Source organism: Diuraphis noxia, unplaced genomic scaffold (genome assembly GCF_037042655.1).
Source record: "Diuraphis noxia isolate RWA-SAM2 unplaced genomic scaffold, SU_Dnox_SAM2 contig0003, whole genome shotgun sequence".
NCBI classification, from domain to species: Eukaryota; Metazoa; Arthropoda; class Insecta; order Hemiptera; family Aphididae; genus Diuraphis; species Diuraphis noxia.
The window spans coordinates 82,921,825-82,941,848 of record NW_028301713.1 but is presented as its reverse complement, the minus strand read 5'-3'; the positions used below and the strand labels follow the sequence as shown (position 1 = coordinate 82,941,848).

The 20,024-nt window shown below is 29.0% G+C and overlaps 1 protein-coding gene across 3 annotated transcripts; it reads right to left on the bottom strand.

The window, feature by feature from the left end:
* Positions 1-1,271: 1,271 nt before the first annotated feature.
* LOC107173225 (uncharacterized) lies at positions 1,272-15,574 on the bottom strand. 3 transcript variants are annotated; one of them, XM_015523666.2, is made up of 9 exons: positions 15,321-15,574; positions 12,016-12,097; positions 3,237-4,162; positions 2,926-3,160; positions 2,724-2,857; positions 2,475-2,664; positions 2,205-2,414; positions 2,006-2,139; positions 1,272-1,933 (listed from the first exon to the last, which is right to left on the bottom strand). In XM_015523666.2, exons 3-9 carry the CDS (start codon positions 4,125-4,127, stop codon positions 1,814-1,816), a joined length of 1,914 nt encoding a protein of 637 aa, XP_015379152.1. In that variant the 5' UTR covers positions 4,128-4,162; positions 12,016-12,097; positions 15,321-15,574; the 3' UTR covers positions 1,272-1,813. The 3 variants fall into 3 exon arrangements, with proteins under 3 accessions (XP_015379152.1, XP_015379153.1, XP_015379154.1); XM_015523667.2 differs by lacking the exon at positions 12,016-12,097; XM_015523668.2 differs by lacking the exons at positions 12,016-12,097; positions 15,321-15,574 and adding an exon at positions 8,974-9,455.
* Between the last annotated feature and the right edge of the window lie 4,450 nt (positions 15,575-20,024).

The following is a 20,024-nucleotide window of genomic DNA, read 5'->3' as shown; positions in this document are numbered from 1 at the left end:
TTAAAGTGGTTAAAATCGTTCCCAGTTGAATACCTTTAGATTTAACCTTTGTTAGTGAATGCAATGTAATTATCTTTAACGGTTATTCAATATGCTACAGTTTATCATCAATAAAATTACCAAATAGATTTTGTAGACAAAAAAAACATTCACCCAAATAATCATTCAACTTTTAGGGCAGAGCCACACAGCAGTTGAACCACCTAACAATTGTGAACCTGATACACGTTTCAGTCATAACTGAAAAACTGACCGCTATGTATGGTTCACAGCTTAAATTGAAAAGAAAATAATTCTTTAAAAATAAATGGTTATAACAAAAAGTAATAGTAGACAACCACAACAGTTATCAGTTTATCACTATACTCTTGTTTCAGAAAAATTATAAGTTAACAACAGCTTTGAATTAAAACTAAGGCATTGAATTTATATGCAATGAAAACAAGCTTTAATTTTCCTAAATAAATAAGAGAGAAATCAGAATAACAATTGTTCATTAAGAAATCTATTATCAATTTAGTTATTTTGTTGAGACATAATAGATTTGTGGAATTGAAAACATCAGCATAATATTAAGAACTATCAATAATTTATACCATGTTAGTTTATTTAATATTAATTTAAAGACATGCATCTTTTTTATTTATTCTAAATATGCTAATAGATTGCTTATGATTTGTACTACATATAAATACAAGGCCTCATATAGTTGTTTAATTTATTGAGAATTATGTACTGACCTTAAAAATCATATTAATGGTCTGTCCATTGCTGATTTTAAATTAAGAGGGTTAATGTGGGGGGAATTATAAAACAACACAAAACATATAACCGAATCGTTAGTTTTTATAAAAGAAAACACTTGATAACAAAAAATTCTTCCCTTACAATAACCTTAACTTATCTGTAATTATTCAATAATGATTTAATTTAATTATAAATTATATAATTTGATATTTCGTTTATAGGATTAAAGATATGAACTTTTATTAAGAGGTACAACTAGTTAATATTTACATTTTTATCCTTTTTATAAATTCTCACTCTTAAAATGAAACATTAAGTTTCCTATATTCTAATTATTTTATAATACTTTTAATATAATTTATGTTTGTATTTTAGCCTGTGAAAAGATAACATTAATTAAAATAAATCCATAATTTCATCTAAAATATATAACATATGTATTCAATGAAAAAAGAAATACCAGTTTCAAAAAAATCTTATTTCTATTGTAATACAGTCGACGAAGATAAAAAAAAATATATATATATAATTTAACATCATTTATTTGGTTTAAATCTAATTATTTTAACTCAAATGCAAACAATAGAAACATTTTGTTTGTCAAAAAAAAAAAAAAAATTGTCCAACTATTTCCATGACAATTACATTATTTTTAAAATATGATACACAAATAAATTGAAGTACTTAAAATTATAACAAATGGTATTTTAATAAAAAATGTAATATAATTTCAATCATATAAAATGAATTAAAATTTAAGTTTTTATGTTTGGTATTTGTACTAAAGAAAGTTTTAACTGTTAATTAACTATTACTATAATCCAAAGAAATTTGTTTCACAATATAAAAAAAAAATTAAAAAAAATACCAATTTGTGTAGAAAAATGAGTGCATTACTTAAAAAAAAAATATATATATATATAATATACCTGAAAGCAGGTTTTCAATGAAAGATTTTAAATCGAATAAAAAATATTAAGTCATGAATGGAAAAATAGTAATTAAATTAACGCATTAACAGTCAGGAAAATACAAAAGCAATTTTAAAAACAAATGAGAAAGTAACCTATGCAGGTGCATGTGTTGATTCATTAAGTTCAGGTGTTGTATCATTTCGGTAAATACCACTAGGTGGAGCGTAGATGGCAAATCCATACTTAATCAGTTCATCATTGATAGAAATAGTCTGAATAGGAAAAACCAAATTATTAGTATAATCACAGAGGAATATTCAAAATACAAAAAAAAAGGCATTTACCACTAAGCCATCAAAAGCTAATAAATTAACATATTGTACACTATCAGACTTGTAAACGACCTGAGCAAATAACATTTTGCCAGTAGTCAGTGTTTCAAACATTTTTAGGGATTCCTCACACCACTCGCCATAAACTATACAACAAATAAACAAATAATTATATAAGAAAATATTAACTAAAAAATATTTGTAAATTTACTTGGAGCAATATTTGCTAAACTACATTCAATTGCTTGGAAGCTTAATGCTATTAATGAGTCATGCATTGGCCTCATATCACATTGATCAATTTTTTTACAACCGCCATAATCCAAAAAGAATACATTAGCAGATTCATATTTCTTTTCATCTACATCAATCACTTGTGCGCGGTACCAATTATCTCCACTGTAGGTGGCCACTACAGAACCTATAATATAATGAACAGACATTAAAGATGTTACAACTTTGATAATAGGCTAACAAATACCATGAGTAACAGTGCGTAAATCGACTTCAGGGATTTCATCTTTGTTTTTTCCATATGTATCATTCATGGCAAAGTTCAAAGAAGAAAGCATTGCATAATCTGGACTTGATGCATTATGTACAAAGAAGTGATCTGTAGCTACTAGGTCAGTTACAATAACATGGTTATTAACGCCTTCAATTAATTCCGACTAAACAAAAAAAAGTTTTAATTAAGAAAACAAACAAATTTGTTTAAAAATAAATTTACCTTAAAGAGTTGAGAAATAACAGGTGAACCATCCAATAATGAAGAAATGCATTCTAAAGTAAATTCTGGATAAGCTCTTTCAGGAAACTTGGTTCTAATTAACTTTAGAGCTTTGTTAATATTTATTTCAGATCCTATGAACAATGAAGAAATATTTAAAAAAACTAAATATAGATTAGGTACATTTTAATTTAATACTCACCAACTAATGTGCACATTTTATATTTATCTTCTGGACTTTCAGTCTTGTTTTCGACAAAAAGCCGAACATTGCTTTTCTCTTTAATATATTTAACAAATGCTCCTTTTTTACCAATAATTGGTCCCACTAGTTCAATTGGAACTAAAAAGTCATAACTCGTTTGCTCATCAGAATCAGATACTGTGCGCAGTTCTCCAGAAAAAGAACTACCGCCTTTGCCACTGTCTTGAGAACCCTATTTTTAAAATACATAACTGTGAAGAATGAAAATAAATAAAATAAAAATTTATAGATTAAAAAATAAAACTTACAACACTTCTAATATCTGAATAAATTGTATTTGGTGCATCATTAGTATCAATACTATGATCTACACTATGCGCTGAATCACAATCTTCTTCAACAATTTGGGTTTTCTTCACAGATTTCACAACATTATTAGTTTTATTTTTACTGTTTGATTCAGAGGGAAGCTTAATAATATCTTTTGTTTGATTTTTTTTTCTTCCTTTTTTCTTTTTCCCTTTAAATTTAATTCCTTCAAATATCATAGGTTCTTCTTCTTTTTTAACTTTTTTAACATGAACAACTTTTGGACATTCACAATGATCTTCTTTTTCTACCATTACTGTCCAACAAGCCTTATCTTTAGAGGACTCTTCTATATCTTCTTTTTTAATATTTTCTATAACTTGATGAATATTTATTGAATCATCAGTATTTACAACTACTTCATTTCCATTTTCTACTGCTGTACTTAATTTCAAATTATTCAAATCTTCAGTTAAAGAATCTATTGTAATGATATCAGATTTTAAACATGCTTGTTGGTCACTAGCCATTGCAATAACTTTTGTAACCAATTCATGTACTTCTTCGTTGTTTATAAATGATTCTTTTTCATTAACTTCTGTTTGACTGACAGTAGGCTCCATGAACTCTTTATGAATAACAGAACTCTCAACCAGTTCTTCTTCCACAGCTTCTGATATCTCTAAAGTACAAGAGACTTCTTCTAATGCCTGAAACAATTCTTGATCATCAATTTTAATCAGTTCTGAAGGTTCAGAACGGGGTCTCTTCTTGTCACTCTGGTGATGTGACAAAGTTCTCTTGCGCTTGTACCAAAGATAACCGAGGTATAAGACGGCTGTCGAAAACGTTAAAATTCTCCCCAGCGATACAGTCCTCACCTTGAACATATCGTATGATATCCACTTTGATACGAGTGTAAAACCTATAAAATAAAAGATTATAAATTTAAAGTTTCCACAGATTATTTGTTTAAGAACATAAATAATTCAACATTAAAATGAGGAAGATATTTTATATTTTTGCTTATTCCATAATATAGTATGAAAATGTATAAAAACATTATATTGAATTCACACTTTGTATAAGGCACCTTGTATTAAGATACAATTATTTAGTTAGTTACCTAGTCAATAAATAATTACATAAATAAAAAATTGTGCTATTAGTTACTAATAATTTTCATTTTCTATGGTTCTAATGTCTGATAGTTGATTATATTAAATTTAAAGTAAATAAGAATAATAGTCAATAAATAACTATAATTAAATTAGGTATTCCAAAATGAATCAAAAATTTAAAAATTTCAATATTTCAATTAATTAAAAAAAAACTATGTAGCAAGGTACATGATTTTTTTATTGATTTTTTTAAATTATATTTGTATTATCACGGAGAAAATAAACGTAAAACACATTGTAAAAAAAAACAATGCCAACTTTCAATAGCTGTCATGTGTTAAGCAACAGATGTTATTAGATTTATACCTCGATTTATACCATGCAGACAAATTTACATCTTTATTTGTATTTGTACATGGGAAATATACAGCAAACAACAAACTAGTCAATGTGACTGCTGACACAATGTTTAAAGAGATGTGTACACGATTTTAAATGCCATGTAAGGCGACAAATATACATGTGTAGAGGAGACCTTTTCACAATACACGATATCATTTTAGGTAATAATATTGTTATCAATACCACAAACAGCAAACAATTTTTATTCCCTCACAACTTCGAGTTTTCACAACGACTGTAGGTACTTGGAAAATGCTAATAAATATTTGTAGAAAATACAAATTTTTAGAGATTCATCTTAGAACTACAACAAAGACTGTTGTCTATTCAAATTTACGAAAATTGTTTAGCGTAAAAATTTGGTTTTCTTAATGATTTAGAAAAGTATAGAGAATTTCGTAATAAAATATTCGTGTATTACTAGCTTATTATAAAATTGAAAATTGAAATAAAACAAACTAACTAATAGGAGTATATTTTAAATATTTCATAATTTAAAAAAGTTCATACTCCGACTGAAAATCAGTCGACACGGTAGCTTTTCGTATTACAGTTTACTAGGTTTAAGTTTAACGAATTACAAAATTAACACCTGTGTACAGTTTCAGAATAACCCATATATAATTGGGACAAAAAATCATTCCCGAATGTGATAATGAAAATAGGAAAATTAACTTATTAATTATTATACCATTGCGAAGCTTTTGACAGAAATTATCGAATCTTAACGATTATTATATTAATATTTGAAGAGAGACAAAGTATAAAAGAAATAATGACAGAAACGAACAGATCACGTGCATCTAAAGCTTCGTCCAGACCAAAGAAAAATTTTTCGAAAACAAGTGTTTCCGACATGTCGTCGACAATGTTTCTAATTTCCCGTCATAAGCGGCAACATAAATATTTGTCGACGACAGTGTCAGCAATATATGTTCCCGACAAATTTTCCTTGGTCTGGACCGAGCTTTATCGTGTTAAGTTCAATACGATTAAATTTTAAACCAATCTGAAGAATACGATTAGCGAAAAGCCATCCTTTTATCATGATATTTGGTAACATAATTGAAGTCAAACAATGGATGTAGAAAAAGTTGAGATAAAAAATTAAGTAAATAATTTAAATATATAATTTAATTTGAAAAAAACAATTAGTGAATTTAAATGTTGAAAGTCACACGTGGATTTACCAAATCGATAGTTTGCTAAATATTTTAATATTGTTTTAATTTCTTTATTAAAAAATGTTTCTATACTTATATTTTGTTTTATAGTTATTCATAAAAATAGTAATATAATCGTTCTAAATGGCCAAACAATAAGGTATTAATAGTATTTCTTTTATTCGTTTATTTTGCACTACACGTGTCATTAAATTTAGGCGTTGCCAGTGAGCGTACAGAGTAAAATCTACTCGTTTGATTGCCGGTGGCTGTGTCTGAGAAGAAATCAGACCACATACCTGTTTTTCCATGAACCTATGACGTATTGAATTGTATGAAAAACAGGTTTGGTTAGTTGCCTTGTTCAGTTAATAAATGTATCTAAAATATGTTTTAATACAAGAATGGGTCATGAACGAAAAATCAGTCAATATAAAATTAATATAACACTTCCGACTCGCGTGGTATATTTAAAGATTCAAAACATTGTTACTATATAGGATCCCTTTGTCTACATAAATTAATAACTGAATATTTAAAATTTTAAGTACTAAAATGCTATAAACATAATAACATATAAATAAAGTATAAGAATTAAAATCTAGACATTTTCAAAAACACTCGTAAAGCAAAAAAGTTTTAAAAACAAAGAAAGTTAAAAGAATTAAATAAAAACGAAATATTAGTTATATTTTAATTTTATCTTAATAAAAACAAATAACAAAAGACTACTTTCATAATAATCAAGGTATTGTAAAAATTAAAGAAATCCAATTACAATATTTATTTTAACAATTGTGGAAATTAAGAATTAAGAACATACCTAATATAAAGAAATTTAATTTGGGTTATAAATTTATAGTAACTTTATTACATTAAATGAATAATATTTGAATATCGATAATACATATCAAAAATTCAAACATGTATCGAAATTAAGTTAATTAATATCTAATAATAAATATCTTATCTTACCTACGCAACTAAAATATTATAGTGGCGCGATTGTTAAGGAGATCGTTCGATGTAAGATAATCACAAGTCACGAACGTTATTACTTTATTAGTAACACGTGAAATTCACTATTTTCCGAGATTGATGGAACACATATAACAGGTATAAAAAAAATAGGCTCTAAGAAATGGTAAGAACGTTTTTGATGGCTAAATAATTGATTAAATCATACGAATTACACCGATATCAATATAATACCATAATCGAATGCATCAACATAATAAGTCATATATTCTAAAATTAACTTAAATTATAACCGATTATTAATAATTAATTAACATCATTCAAATAAATGAACGTTGTAATACAAATCTTAGTCGTTTTTTAGTTGTTATTTCTTAGACTATTTTTTTTTTTGTAAATTCAGTCATTATAATCATAAGTTAAATTTAAATGACATTCAAGGCTTGATACTAAAATAACAGGTCATTGATTTCATTATGATTTGAAAAAAACTACAACTTCGATGTATTCTGATTTTTTCTTAACAAATTATCAATATGTTAGCACATAATATGTATATATTACGTTATACCTGTATTTACAAAATTAAAATGGGATCGTGCAAATCGCTTGTAAAAATACTGAAAATGTATTATTGCAACTTAGCAATATTTAAATTCTTTGATACTTAGGCAATAATTAGCATTCCATAAAATTAGAAACATATGATCGAACAAGTATATTTATTACTATACTTTCCCAAAGCACCTCCACATATATACTATAGTGTCTATAGCACATAATATAATAAAACAGAAAGGTAATTAGAGCAATAATAAACGATTAGGTTTTGAAATATGGTCTGACGGCGACGATGGTTAATGTGAATATTTCTATCTGCGATTATATAAGAAGTGTTCTATCGCGCGAGGTACTACGCCAGTTTTAACAATAATCGCTTGGCATTTAATGAAGTGCATTCTGACACGGGAGCGTAAATAATTATTAAAAGAATGTCCAGAACTGGAACTAAATGTAAAAAAAACCAAATTAATATTTATGTAATATAACCCGACCAAGCTATTAACTACGAGAGCATGGTATACTACTATAATTCAAGTGTATTTAATAGTAATATATAAATAATGATTTTTATTTAAAAAAAACCCCAGGTGAACATTGCACTTAATCGCGTCCGGCAACAGGTAAAAACTGTAAATCGCACACACCGCACGATCGTCGGGGTCAGGTTTGTACCACACGCCAACCGGTCTGTTAATAGTAATAATAATAACGTATGCAGTCTTATCGCGACGACAATCCACGTACGCAAGCTAGCAACAATATTTAACTTGGACGTTTTGTCTGTGCGAAATTTCCTACATCGCGATTTACAGATTAGAAGCCTAAGCCCGCATAAGGCGAGAAAAACGACATTTTCCATCATGAGCGTAATGTGGAGTTCGCCGATATATAGTAACAGTAGAATGACGTGTTACCGCGTACCGGCAACACGACCGAATTCGACGTGCGTATAATCGTGGCCGACACACACGATATTGTTAGGTTATGTACGTTCATATCGACACGTTACCGAAACAGACGACCTCGAGCGACGCACACGCGTTTCGCGGGCGTCTACGGACACTGCCACGGCCACTAACGATAATAGTTACTGTCGTGAAAAACGCCGTAACAACCGTCCACACGTGTATATGGATGAGAGCGTATCTCGTGACAACAGCTACGCGACGGATCATGATCTTAAACGGTGTGAAGACACGGAGATAGCAAGACGTCAGAACGGCAGATTTCGATTCAAAATAATAGGCCGCCGTCACGAACGCATGGACGTGTGGCGGCAACAATAGAAACCACGTTGTGTGCACGACGTAAAACTCGCGCCGTCGCAGCGCAAAACCACGAGAGCACGCTACGAACGCTACTCGCTCGAACTATACAATAACAGTAAATACTATTATAATATACTACATATCATTTACTACCCTACTACTAACAATTTATAATACTTATATACTACACTACTACTAAAATAATTATTTAGTTTCTATTTATAAAAACGAGTAACCAACCTTGTCCACGTTGTCGCCTTGTGCCATAATACTAATGAAACCGCGTCAAGTACAAATAAAATATATATAAAATATATAAATACTTTCAATCAATTGAGTAGAAAACACCACTTCGATAGGTATAAGAAGCGCGAATGCGTAGTGTGCACGTCGCGATAAACCACTGATGGAGCGAATAAAATAATAAAAATTTGAAAAAAAAAACACTAGCCCGACAACTGTTAAAAAGAAATTCGATTGTAAACGAAGAAAAAACGGAAAACTTCCTACTACGTACACACGTCGAGTAGACGACAGCAAGAGTAGCCCAGTCAGCAGTTGCCTCTGGTCCGTACTACACTAAAAATTACCAAAACCACGGCGCAGTATTGCGGCGACGGACGAATTCCGATTTCCAAGCAACGTGGTGGTAGGCAGTGTGCGAAGGTACGATTCGCTGCGTGTGCGTAGAGTGCACGATCGTGAAGCGACGGGGGCCGAGAGGAAATGAAAACACGACGGCGGCGGCGAGAGGAGAAAGCCGACGCCGGTTATGGGAAGGGTACCACAATGAAGTGAGGAGCGCGTGGTCGAGGGGAAGACGTTACCGTACTGGCATAGAGACGTGCACGGTGGGGACGAGCCGGCCGGCCGGCCGGCGGCGCAGTGTTGCCCGACGTCTACGGCCGAATTGAATGTGTCGCGGCGCACGACCACGTGGCGGCGGATAGTGCACGCCGCCCGGCATTTCTTATAATATATAAATATAATATATTCGTCCTTTCTTCACATTTCTGCTACCGTCGTCCAATGACGATCGCCCAGAATATTATACGGATATCGGTTACACTGGCAGACTCCCCCACCACCCCAACTGTTACTGTACTGGATCGAAAAAAACGAGTTAAGATCCGAATTGCGTTTTAAACGAATGCAAATTAATACGCGAAGTTTGAAGTTTTCTTGCAACGTGTTTCATAATATGCGGATTTCAAGTTAAACCTCTATAGTCCATACAAATATAATATTGTGATCATTAATGTTGTAAATAATATATTATGTCGTTGTGTCGTTAAATCACTCTAAGTTGTTTTTATTTAATAGCCAAAATATCGGACGACAATGTGCGTTTAATCTTTAAAAATTAGAGATAAAACAACGACATTCAAAATTATTAAAAAATGTTATGTAATGTTAACTAGAATAAATACTTTTAAAGACAAATTAATACGATATTTTAAATATTTAATTTAGTTCAAGGTATTCCAAAGAGCTCTAAACAAAATAGGTATTCGGTATATTATATATTGTAAAAGAATCATAACTGTTCATTTCCAGTTTAAAGGACATCCTATAACATAACAATATACATAAGGAATAAGGACGATCTTATGTTACAGCTGCTTGTTTATTGTTCAAACATCTGCTCGATGCTTTTACTTCTACATTGTGTTAGAGTTGGACAGATTTCATGTGAAATTTAAAAACCTGTAATAATATATTAATATGAAATTGAACATGAAATAGGAAAATGGCAAAAAATTATTTTCTAGTTTCACAGTTTAAATTATAAGAATATAATCAAATAACATCCAATCTTAAATATTAAAAGATTATTCATATTTAATATTATATTCAAATAATATAAAAAAATAAATAATAACATAGACACATTGTGATAAATGGATTTGAATACGAAAAAATATTTTAAGACCCCTAAGACAACCTAGTATAAATGAAACTAAATATATTATACAATATTAATGATAAATCCAAAATAGTTATGTAAATTATCAGCAAAAGATTACTAAACATATTTTCCATGTATTATACAAACTACCGAATAGTTTCAAATGTACAACCTTTAACCTATAACTTTGATTTAATCTCTACGTGTACCTCATAAATGAATACACAAAATAAAACATACAATGTCATATGCAATTATACAAAGGTAATACTTATTTGTTGAAGTACATACAAATTGCTGTATGGAATAACGTGTATGTTGGTATACTAACTACGATCGAGAAAGGGCGAGTTTTAGATAATATTTAACATCGAATAGAAAAAAAGTGGTAAAAACAAACTATAAAGAATGTTTATAATATTAGTTTTAATTACGGGTCAATAATAATACTAAAAAACAAACATTTTAATGTTAATTTTTAAAAAGTGATAAAATTTGTGTAAAAATTGACGAATGGTCGATAGACAAGCGCTTCTGTATTTAAAACAACTTTAGTTAAAATTCATATTATATCGTGAAATTTTATATATATCTTTTAATTTATGTAATCGTAATCTCAAACTTAATTAAATGTTGAAATTAATTGGGTTTCCTTGACCTTCGAAAAATCTCAAGTATTAGTAATTCCTTTTTTATTGTACTAAAATATGTATTTAATTTAAATTAATTTAAATTTCGTTTAATCCCATTTAAATATTATGTGTGAATTTAATAATAGTTAATAAATAGGTTTGATACGAATTTTTCAGTTATAATGAATAAATTTTTTTTAGGTTTTTATTAGAAACATACAATTTTTGCCCTAGGTCACACAACATGAATATGAATGCAACAAGAAACTAATAAGTAATAACACATACAAAAAGAAAAGGTTAAAACAAGAACAGAACGCATTTTTTTAATCTAGAATATAGATTTAAATTTGAAGCATTTAATCAAAAATAAAAACTTATCCAAATATATCAACACATTAATTACATAACTAAACAAAATTAAAACAAACAATGCAAAATGGTTTTCAATACAAGCTAGTTAGTAAACTAGTATACGACCATAAAAATAAAAAGAACGTGCATACAAGTGCATATAATACAATTGATTATAAAGTTTGAAAATTAGAATTCTAATTTTAGTTCAAAACAATGGACTTTTAAATAATACGATTTAGGCAACTTTACGACCATGTAATAAATCAACTGCAATTGTGTGTGTAATTTACTGTATTATCAAATAATATTAAAATATAAATAAACATAAATAAACAATCAAACATTTATGATACATCAAAGCAATAAAATCCACAATCTACTTACTGCAGAGTTGAAATTTTAAACGCTTAATTAAGGATTGTGTAAATTGTCAACCACTCGGTTCCGCTCTTTTAGATATGAGTACCTAATAAAAATTCAAGAATTAAAATGTGTATGATCTATTTTATTAATAATCTTTAAATATATTATAGGATAATGTACCGATGTTATATTAACGTATATTTTTAGTGTTAAATATTTAAAACAGATTTGTATACGAAAATCACACTGTTTAATAATAATAATGTATTCTAGTCATCGGATAAATTAAATAAAGACTAATCGAATAATTTTTAATTCACTGTTCTCTGATTGAACCTTACGAACAGGTTTGTTATTTTAAATTAATTTACTACATATATTTAAGTAAAATTCATTTTGTTTTTGATAAGCATATAAATCAAAAATTATAGGAATAAATATTTATTCTTGCAGTATAAAAACTACTGTTTTATACGATATCGTAATTTTGTATTAGGATAATAGTATTGTACTTACACAAAAATAGTTTGATGATGTGTTTGTTGGGGTTAACTCAAAGAACCTATGATAGGTATAATTATAGCTTTAAATCTCAGTTCCCACTGCCGAGTGGTTTATTCGAATTTTATTAATTTCACAAAAGATACATTTAGTATGTACAATCAGGAAGATCAAAATTCGACACAATTTATACAGTTTAAAATAACCATACAAAATATTATATCCTCTGTTCATAAAATTCAAGGTTAGGACCACACCACTACATAGAACCCCATAATCCATTATGTAATTTATATGATCACCAGAAGCATAAATGAAAATATATAGGATTGAGGTATAATATTATATGAATACAGGTAGTATTTCTACAGAAACACCTGTTAAAACACCTGGTTAGGTAAAACCTTTATATCTTTACACGCACTCCCCGTACATTTCTCGCATTATATTATTAGAATTCTGAAAATTAAAAATATCTGTAAATATCGACCAGGACTGAAATACTATATCATTTATAAAAATGATAACTAGAATTTAAATAAAGCGGAAAAGTGGGTAACTCTGCTGTACATTAGATGTTTAGAGAGTCAGTGTGGCAATGGATGTGTTAAATTTTAATTGAATGATATTAAATCATTGTATAATATGATAAACGATTCTAAGTGAAAATGATCTGCCAGCATACAAGATAAATAATCCATTTACTACTTTAACTTTACCAGGTATATTTGATAATATTTTAGTGACTAAAGTAACTTATTTTACTATTTTGCATTAAAATATTAGATTCGTTTTTGCCAAAAAAAATTATATTAGATAATGTCATTGTGTGGATAGAATATAACAATGTACTGTTATAAAAGCTCAAGTAACCAAGAATAATATTTTTAAATAAAATAACTAAAATCTTCATTCTTAGTTTTAATATGAAATATATAATTATACTGAATGCTTGATAATTTTTGACTACAAAATAGTTCAACAATTTTGATAAATTTTAACTCAGTATTTTGACGAAACAAAAAAAAATGCTTATATTCATACAAGAAAACTCCAAACGAGTAGGATGTATGAAATTTTAATAAAATCGTGTAATTATTTTTTAAGGCTTAGATATTAATAGACATAACTATATGGTATAGAATAATGTAATATACAAAAACTAGGATATTTGCAGCCCTTTTCGTGTATATAAAGAATTTTGAGATACATTAAAATTAATAAAAGAAATATTATAAAATCACTTGATACAGGGCTGTAGCTATATGGGGAAAGTTTAAGGGTTCAACCCCCCCCCCCTTAACATAGAAAAAAAATGTAAAAATGCCTAGTATATTCTAAAATTTAAAATTCAATTTTTAAATCTTTTTTTTAACTGAATAAAAACATAACATAATATTATAGTAAATTTATAGTATAATACCCAAGGTGTATTCATAATACCTGTAGTATATTTTTATAATTGTTAAGAATTTAAATATTAAAATAAAATAAAGATAAATTAATTCTAATCATTGAATGCATTTTACTATCCGGTTACCAGGAAATTCCTGTTAGAGGCAGTATGAAAGAGGTATAAAACCTCTCCATAGAAAATTCCTAGTTACGGCCCTGATATTACTTATTAGATATCATTCTTTTATCTGATAGTAATGAATAATAAAAAAGAAAATATCTCATACCAATTTTGATTTATACTATTTTGGCAAAGCATACTTTAGACATGAATTATAAGTATGTAAAGGTTTTATTAAGATACAATGTTATTGTTGACTTATAAGTTATACCTACCGTATGAGGTTAGGTACTCATACCTTCGTATGAGGATATTTATAAGTATTAGATTTGTTTTAGAATAGTAATGTATAATCCATCTTTCAAATTGTATGTTACTTAATACTAAACCAGTTTAATTGACATATAGCAATATAAAGTAGCATATTTTTTATGAACTCCAAAATATTGTTTCAGGCAAAGTCTTGGAACTGTAGATAACATTAAGAAGTATTTTGTACGACATATAGAAATAAAAACCTTAACAATAACATAGGTACAAAATATAGTTAACTGTCAACATATATGAATTATTATACTAATATTTGAATACAAGGTAGAAAATGTAGACAGAAATGTAGTCGAGAAACGAATCTATGATATATAAAAATAAACAACTGAGTTCAACAGCAGAATCGCTTTTGTTTGTCGGAAACTATTAACTGGCAGCTAAGTAGTATGCGACCCAAATTAACTTACATTTTTTGGTTGTTAGTGATGGCATAAGAGGAAGGAGAAAGGTCAAGTGTCAAAGGTACATTCATAGATATATTTTTGAACAGCCAATAGATGAAATTAATACTCTTACATAAATATTATAATCATAGGTACTCTGATCAGAAGAAAACCAAAAAAAAAAAGGGGAAATAGAAAAACGTGAAGAATATTACAACAGTACCAATTATGGAACAGACTGCCAATATAACAAAAGGAGCATTAAAATATTTTTGTAGTAAATGATGTTGAGTATTTTTTTTGGACTTGCGCTGTTAGCCGATTCGACAACCACCCGGCTAATGTGTAAGCCGACACAGGCCGCCGGACAACCATCAACGCCGGGTAACCAGTAACTCTGTGTCTTTTTCGCCACCAACGTCTCCTCATTATTGGCACAAAAACGAGCCGGTCAGAAAAGTACTAGTCTCCAATTGTTGGGGTTATCCACAACAACAATACAGTATACGTTCAATAATATATTAGTATAAAGTATCGACTGTTGCGTTTGTTTACGACGCGTCTTCAGCATCGCTGTTGTACTACTAAGTACTAACCTGAAGATCAGTTCGACGCGTTTCGTGCGATCAGCCCGTTGATGCCGGCGGAGGTTCGGCGAATGTCTTTGTCGTGTTTATTGCGTCAGGCGCATCCACACGATGATGGAAAATCTAAATTTGCGTTTAACAGCAGCTCAGCAGCAGGAAGACGCTCTCATTTGAGTTGCTCAAACATATAAATATATAATACACACACACGCACAGATAAAAGCGTGTTTCAGTTACAGACGGACATGTTTTGTGCGCGGTAGTACAACACGTCTTGTGCGTGTTACAATCATCCGGTCGACGGCCACGAGTGTTGCCAGAAGTTGCACGATAATTTACCGGTGTCAACCGTTGTTCTGTGGTTATGCACTTATGCGGCTCCAATCCCATATCGCCGGCCGGCCGGCCGTGGTAGTGTTGCCAACCAGACATGTACGAACGCGCCAAACTAACCGACCGTTTGAAACATTTCATTCATAAAGCATAGAATATAGTAAAGATTTATTATTGTCCTTAGTGGGAGCTATAAATCATAATGTTTTAATCTTATGGACTAGTCAGTTGTAGTCATGGCAATAGAAGTAATACATAATGATATGCGTAAGGCACTCACCACTAACATTAAATTTGATTACTTTAAATGGGTTGTGTATAATAATGTATGATAATGAATTTATAAAATTATTTGTATGTTATTATTAAATGCATTAGAATAAGATAGACGTCCTGACGGTAACACGGGCTAATTCGTAAAATTTTTAAATGATTAATCATGACTAGAAATTAACATTATTATTATATTTTCTTATTCAAGTAATGAAATTAATTGTATCAACTGTCGAAATACTTTACTTTTTTTAAATGTCACAACATTCCGCATGTTTACATACATGTCATACATGGACCATGGTTATTCTAGTCATAAATTGTATAATAAAAGAAATAAATTTGACTAAAAGCTAATAAAGCTATCTGTTTGGATTTGTAATCAGGTAATCTTTTTAGATGTCTTATGAATTGTGATTCACGTGATTTTAGCCTCAGTTTAGCTTAAAATATATTTTTCGCTGATTTTTAAATTGAGAGCTCTTTTGATTCATTTATATATTATTGACTACTATGGAAGTTTTTGAATTGATATTATCTAGTTTGATAGGTATAAGATAATTCAGTATAATTATGTAACTATTTTTTTCAACTGAGGTCGTATATTTAGCCAATAAGGAATGGGTTCCCCCAAAATTCGTCTACGATTATTATTGAACTTCATCGCGGTTCGTAATATCTGCATTATAGATCACACATTATGTAACCCATAATATAATTCACGATTCTACAACTAATACACAATTTGTTTATAGTTTTAATGTTTATTTGCAGACCTTCTCGCTAAATTAATCAATTAATTCTCTGACCTCGATTAGCTGATTACGCACAAGGTGAGCTAGTCTCTTGGTGCACATTATTGGAAGACGGTCACTAGTTATTGTAAATTAAATTGGCAACTTTTTGTTTGAATAAAATTATGACGTATAGTTATAACTTAGTATATATACTAATGACTAAAAATGTTAAATTATCATACATGTTTAAGGTTCACTTTTTTTGGATTGAATTCAAAGGTATAATCGATCAGGAAATGGATGTCCAACACTAATAACACTGAGGTAGTACGCTATACTAGTACGGTACCTATACTCTAAACAATTATTACAATTACAATATTTAACAATAATGATGATATTCATAATATTATGTATGATATATCATTATATAAGATACTTAGGTTAGGTTAGGCTAGGTTGTTTTAATGTTTACTTGTTTATAAGTTATCGCAATTTATAGCTATTGTGATGTGCCCACCCACATTTTTATATAAGTACTAGGACTTATATAGAATAAAAATACTAAAACTTATAAATAGATCAAATTTTAGTATGAGGAGGAGGTAAAACCATTCTGAACTTAATTTTTGTGGCCCATCCACAAAAAAAGTTATGGACACGCCACAGTATTTTATTATGTCGCCTATTATTAATTAATCTTTATTCTTTAAAGTTCAATGATAGGTACAGGTCAATTACTTTAATATCAAAACTAACAACATATATGCATGTACCATTTAAACATTTGAAACTAGTGAACTGTGAACAAAACCTGTCGTACGAGTGTAAGTATAGTAAAGAATCTTTGTCCATACTGGCATACAGCAATATTTTTGCCGAAGATGTCGAACGGTTATACTGCCGCGATTTTTACATTACCTTCAAAATGGCTGAGCGCCCTGAGCCATAGGTACTAGTCATATTACGCAGTTGACACTGTACAATTGCGTAGTTAGTTTTTACCTTTTTAATAGGTACATATTTAACAATAAAAAGTTCAATCCATTTATTTAATTATAATAGACATTTTATTAGTTATGACTTATTAAAAATATCTTTTTATTTATGGTAACTATAAGTATGGAATGGGAAGGGGCCCTTTGAATTTGGGGGCCCTGTGCTAGTGCACCGCCTGCACATGCGTAAATCAGAATCTGGATAAAATGTACATTATATTATTATAAACTACATAGTTCGACCACAGAATAGATTAAATCTATAGATTAAATCTATTCTGTGGTTCGACTACGAAATATTTACTTATTAGTTATTACTGTATCGTTTTAATAGCCGTCAACCGATAGCAGTAGGTAGTCTTAAACTGTTTGGTATTTAAAATTTAAAATGAGATATTAATGTATACAATAAAATTACCATTAAAATGTATGATGAATATGACAGTATGTTATAAGTAGGGCCCGGAACTTGACGACCTAAAAATCTTTAAAAAATGCACTAAAAAAAATATGTTAATATGACTTTAAAAATATGGCCTACAATAGTAACTGCCAATAGTTTATTAAATAATCGTAGATTGCGACAACAAGACAACAAACGATGAAGATAATTAACGATAATTAGTCTACGGGAAATTCATTGATATAATGGCAAAAAAAACGAGACGTATAGATCTTGTTTTATAATTTAAATTGAATTGATAAATTTTAATAATTAATTATTAATCTATGATATGTAATATGTATATGTATAATGTATATAGTTTAAGTGCCTAAAATAAATGGTAAAAGTGTAATACAGTATGAATAATATGATATTTATGAATACCTACTTTAAATTTTTTCACCCCCCCCCCCCCCCCCCCCCCGAAATTTTTTCTTGCGTTCACCCCTGCCTAGTATTGCTATTATCGGAAATAATATTATAATAGTTTTAATTATATGTTTGAATTAGCACGATAATAATGTAGACAATAGATATCAAACTATCACTACTCACTGAGTTATTTTTAAACTGTTTTAACCAAAACGTATATTTGTAGTTTTGTACCCGATGATCATCGAAATCAAAAATTTGTTAAGAGGGCGTTAATCCGTATGTGTTTTCTCCGTCTTACAAGTGCGTAACATAGCAAAATTTACGCTCAGCAGATCACGTTTAGTTCTGAGAGTTTAAAATTTAGAGTGAATTGACCTCTTATAAAAATTAAAGACGACATTATTATCAAGGAATTCTCATTGGCTTTTTATTATATTTTAATTTTAAAGCGAGTTATGAGTATTTTAAAATTGTAAATTGTTATTTGCATAGACATACAATATCTTAAAATACTTATAACTCGCTTTAAAATTAAAAAAAAGCGGGTAAGTGGGTATTGCTCTACTGTAAATTAGGGGGTGGGGTGGACCTCTGACTAGGGTAGGTTAGGTTAGGTAAATTTGAATGCAATGATAGGTATCATTGTATACTAAAAACGATTCTGAACGGAGATGGTTTATCTGTCTAGGGTATATTATAGAATATTAAAAATATTCAAATCTTAGATTTAAAAAGAAAATTTTTTATGAATTTCTAGCTTAAAATAATTTGCGAATTTTCGTGATTTTTACGTATGTTGTCAAAATTTAAATTTAAATGCTTGTAAAAAAAAATGTGACTATGTAGTTCTTTTATTTTTCAACTGCTATTGTGAAAATATATTATGAGCATTATATTAAATTCTCAAATCTTAGAATTAAAAAGAAAAACTTTTATGAATTTCTATCTAACATAATTTGAATATTGCCGTAATTTTTACGTATTAAGTCAATATTTGAACTTCAAATGTTAATAAAAGAAAATTATGACTATATATTTCTTTTATTTTTCAACTGCTATTGTCAAAATATGATAGGAGCCTTGTATTAAATTTTCAAATCTTAGATTTAAAAAGAAAAACTTTTATGAATTTCTATCTAAGAGGTAATTTGAAAATTGCCGTAATTTTTACGTATTAAGTCGATATTTGAACTTCAAATGCTAATAAAAAAAAATTTTGCCCATGTATTTTTATAATTTTTTAACCACTATATAAGAATAACTTATGAGGAACTTTATATTTAATTTCCAAGTATTTTTATAGGGCCAAAAAAATTTTATTGACACTTCAAAAAAAAATTTACAGACAAATTGAAAATTTCAGTCATCTATAAATATCTCAAAAAAAAAAGCGGGTAAGTCGTGGATGTCGCTCTGCTGCACAGTAGGTTATTGTAATGGATGGGATTAAATTTGAATGCAATGATAGGTATCATTGTATACGAAAAACGATTCTGAACGGAGATGATTTGTCAGTCTAGGATATATTATATTTAAATATTGTCATATATTC

What these genes read in the sequence shown, in the direction of transcription:
- LOC107173225 (XM_015523666.2), bottom strand. Translation starts at nt 4,127, where the DNA reads ATGTTCAAGGTGAGGACTGTATCGCTGGGGAGAATTTTAACGTTTTCG. An exon ending in TAAAATGTGCACATTAGTTG is followed by an intron (nt 2,858 to 2,925) that starts GTGAGTATTAAA and finishes CATTGTTCATAG; the next exon opens with GATCTGAAATAAATATTAAC. An exon ending in TTTAGCAAATATTGCTCCAA is followed by an intron (nt 2,140 to 2,204) that starts GTAAATTTACAA and finishes TTTGTTGTATAG; the next exon opens with TTTATGGCGAGTGGTGTGAG.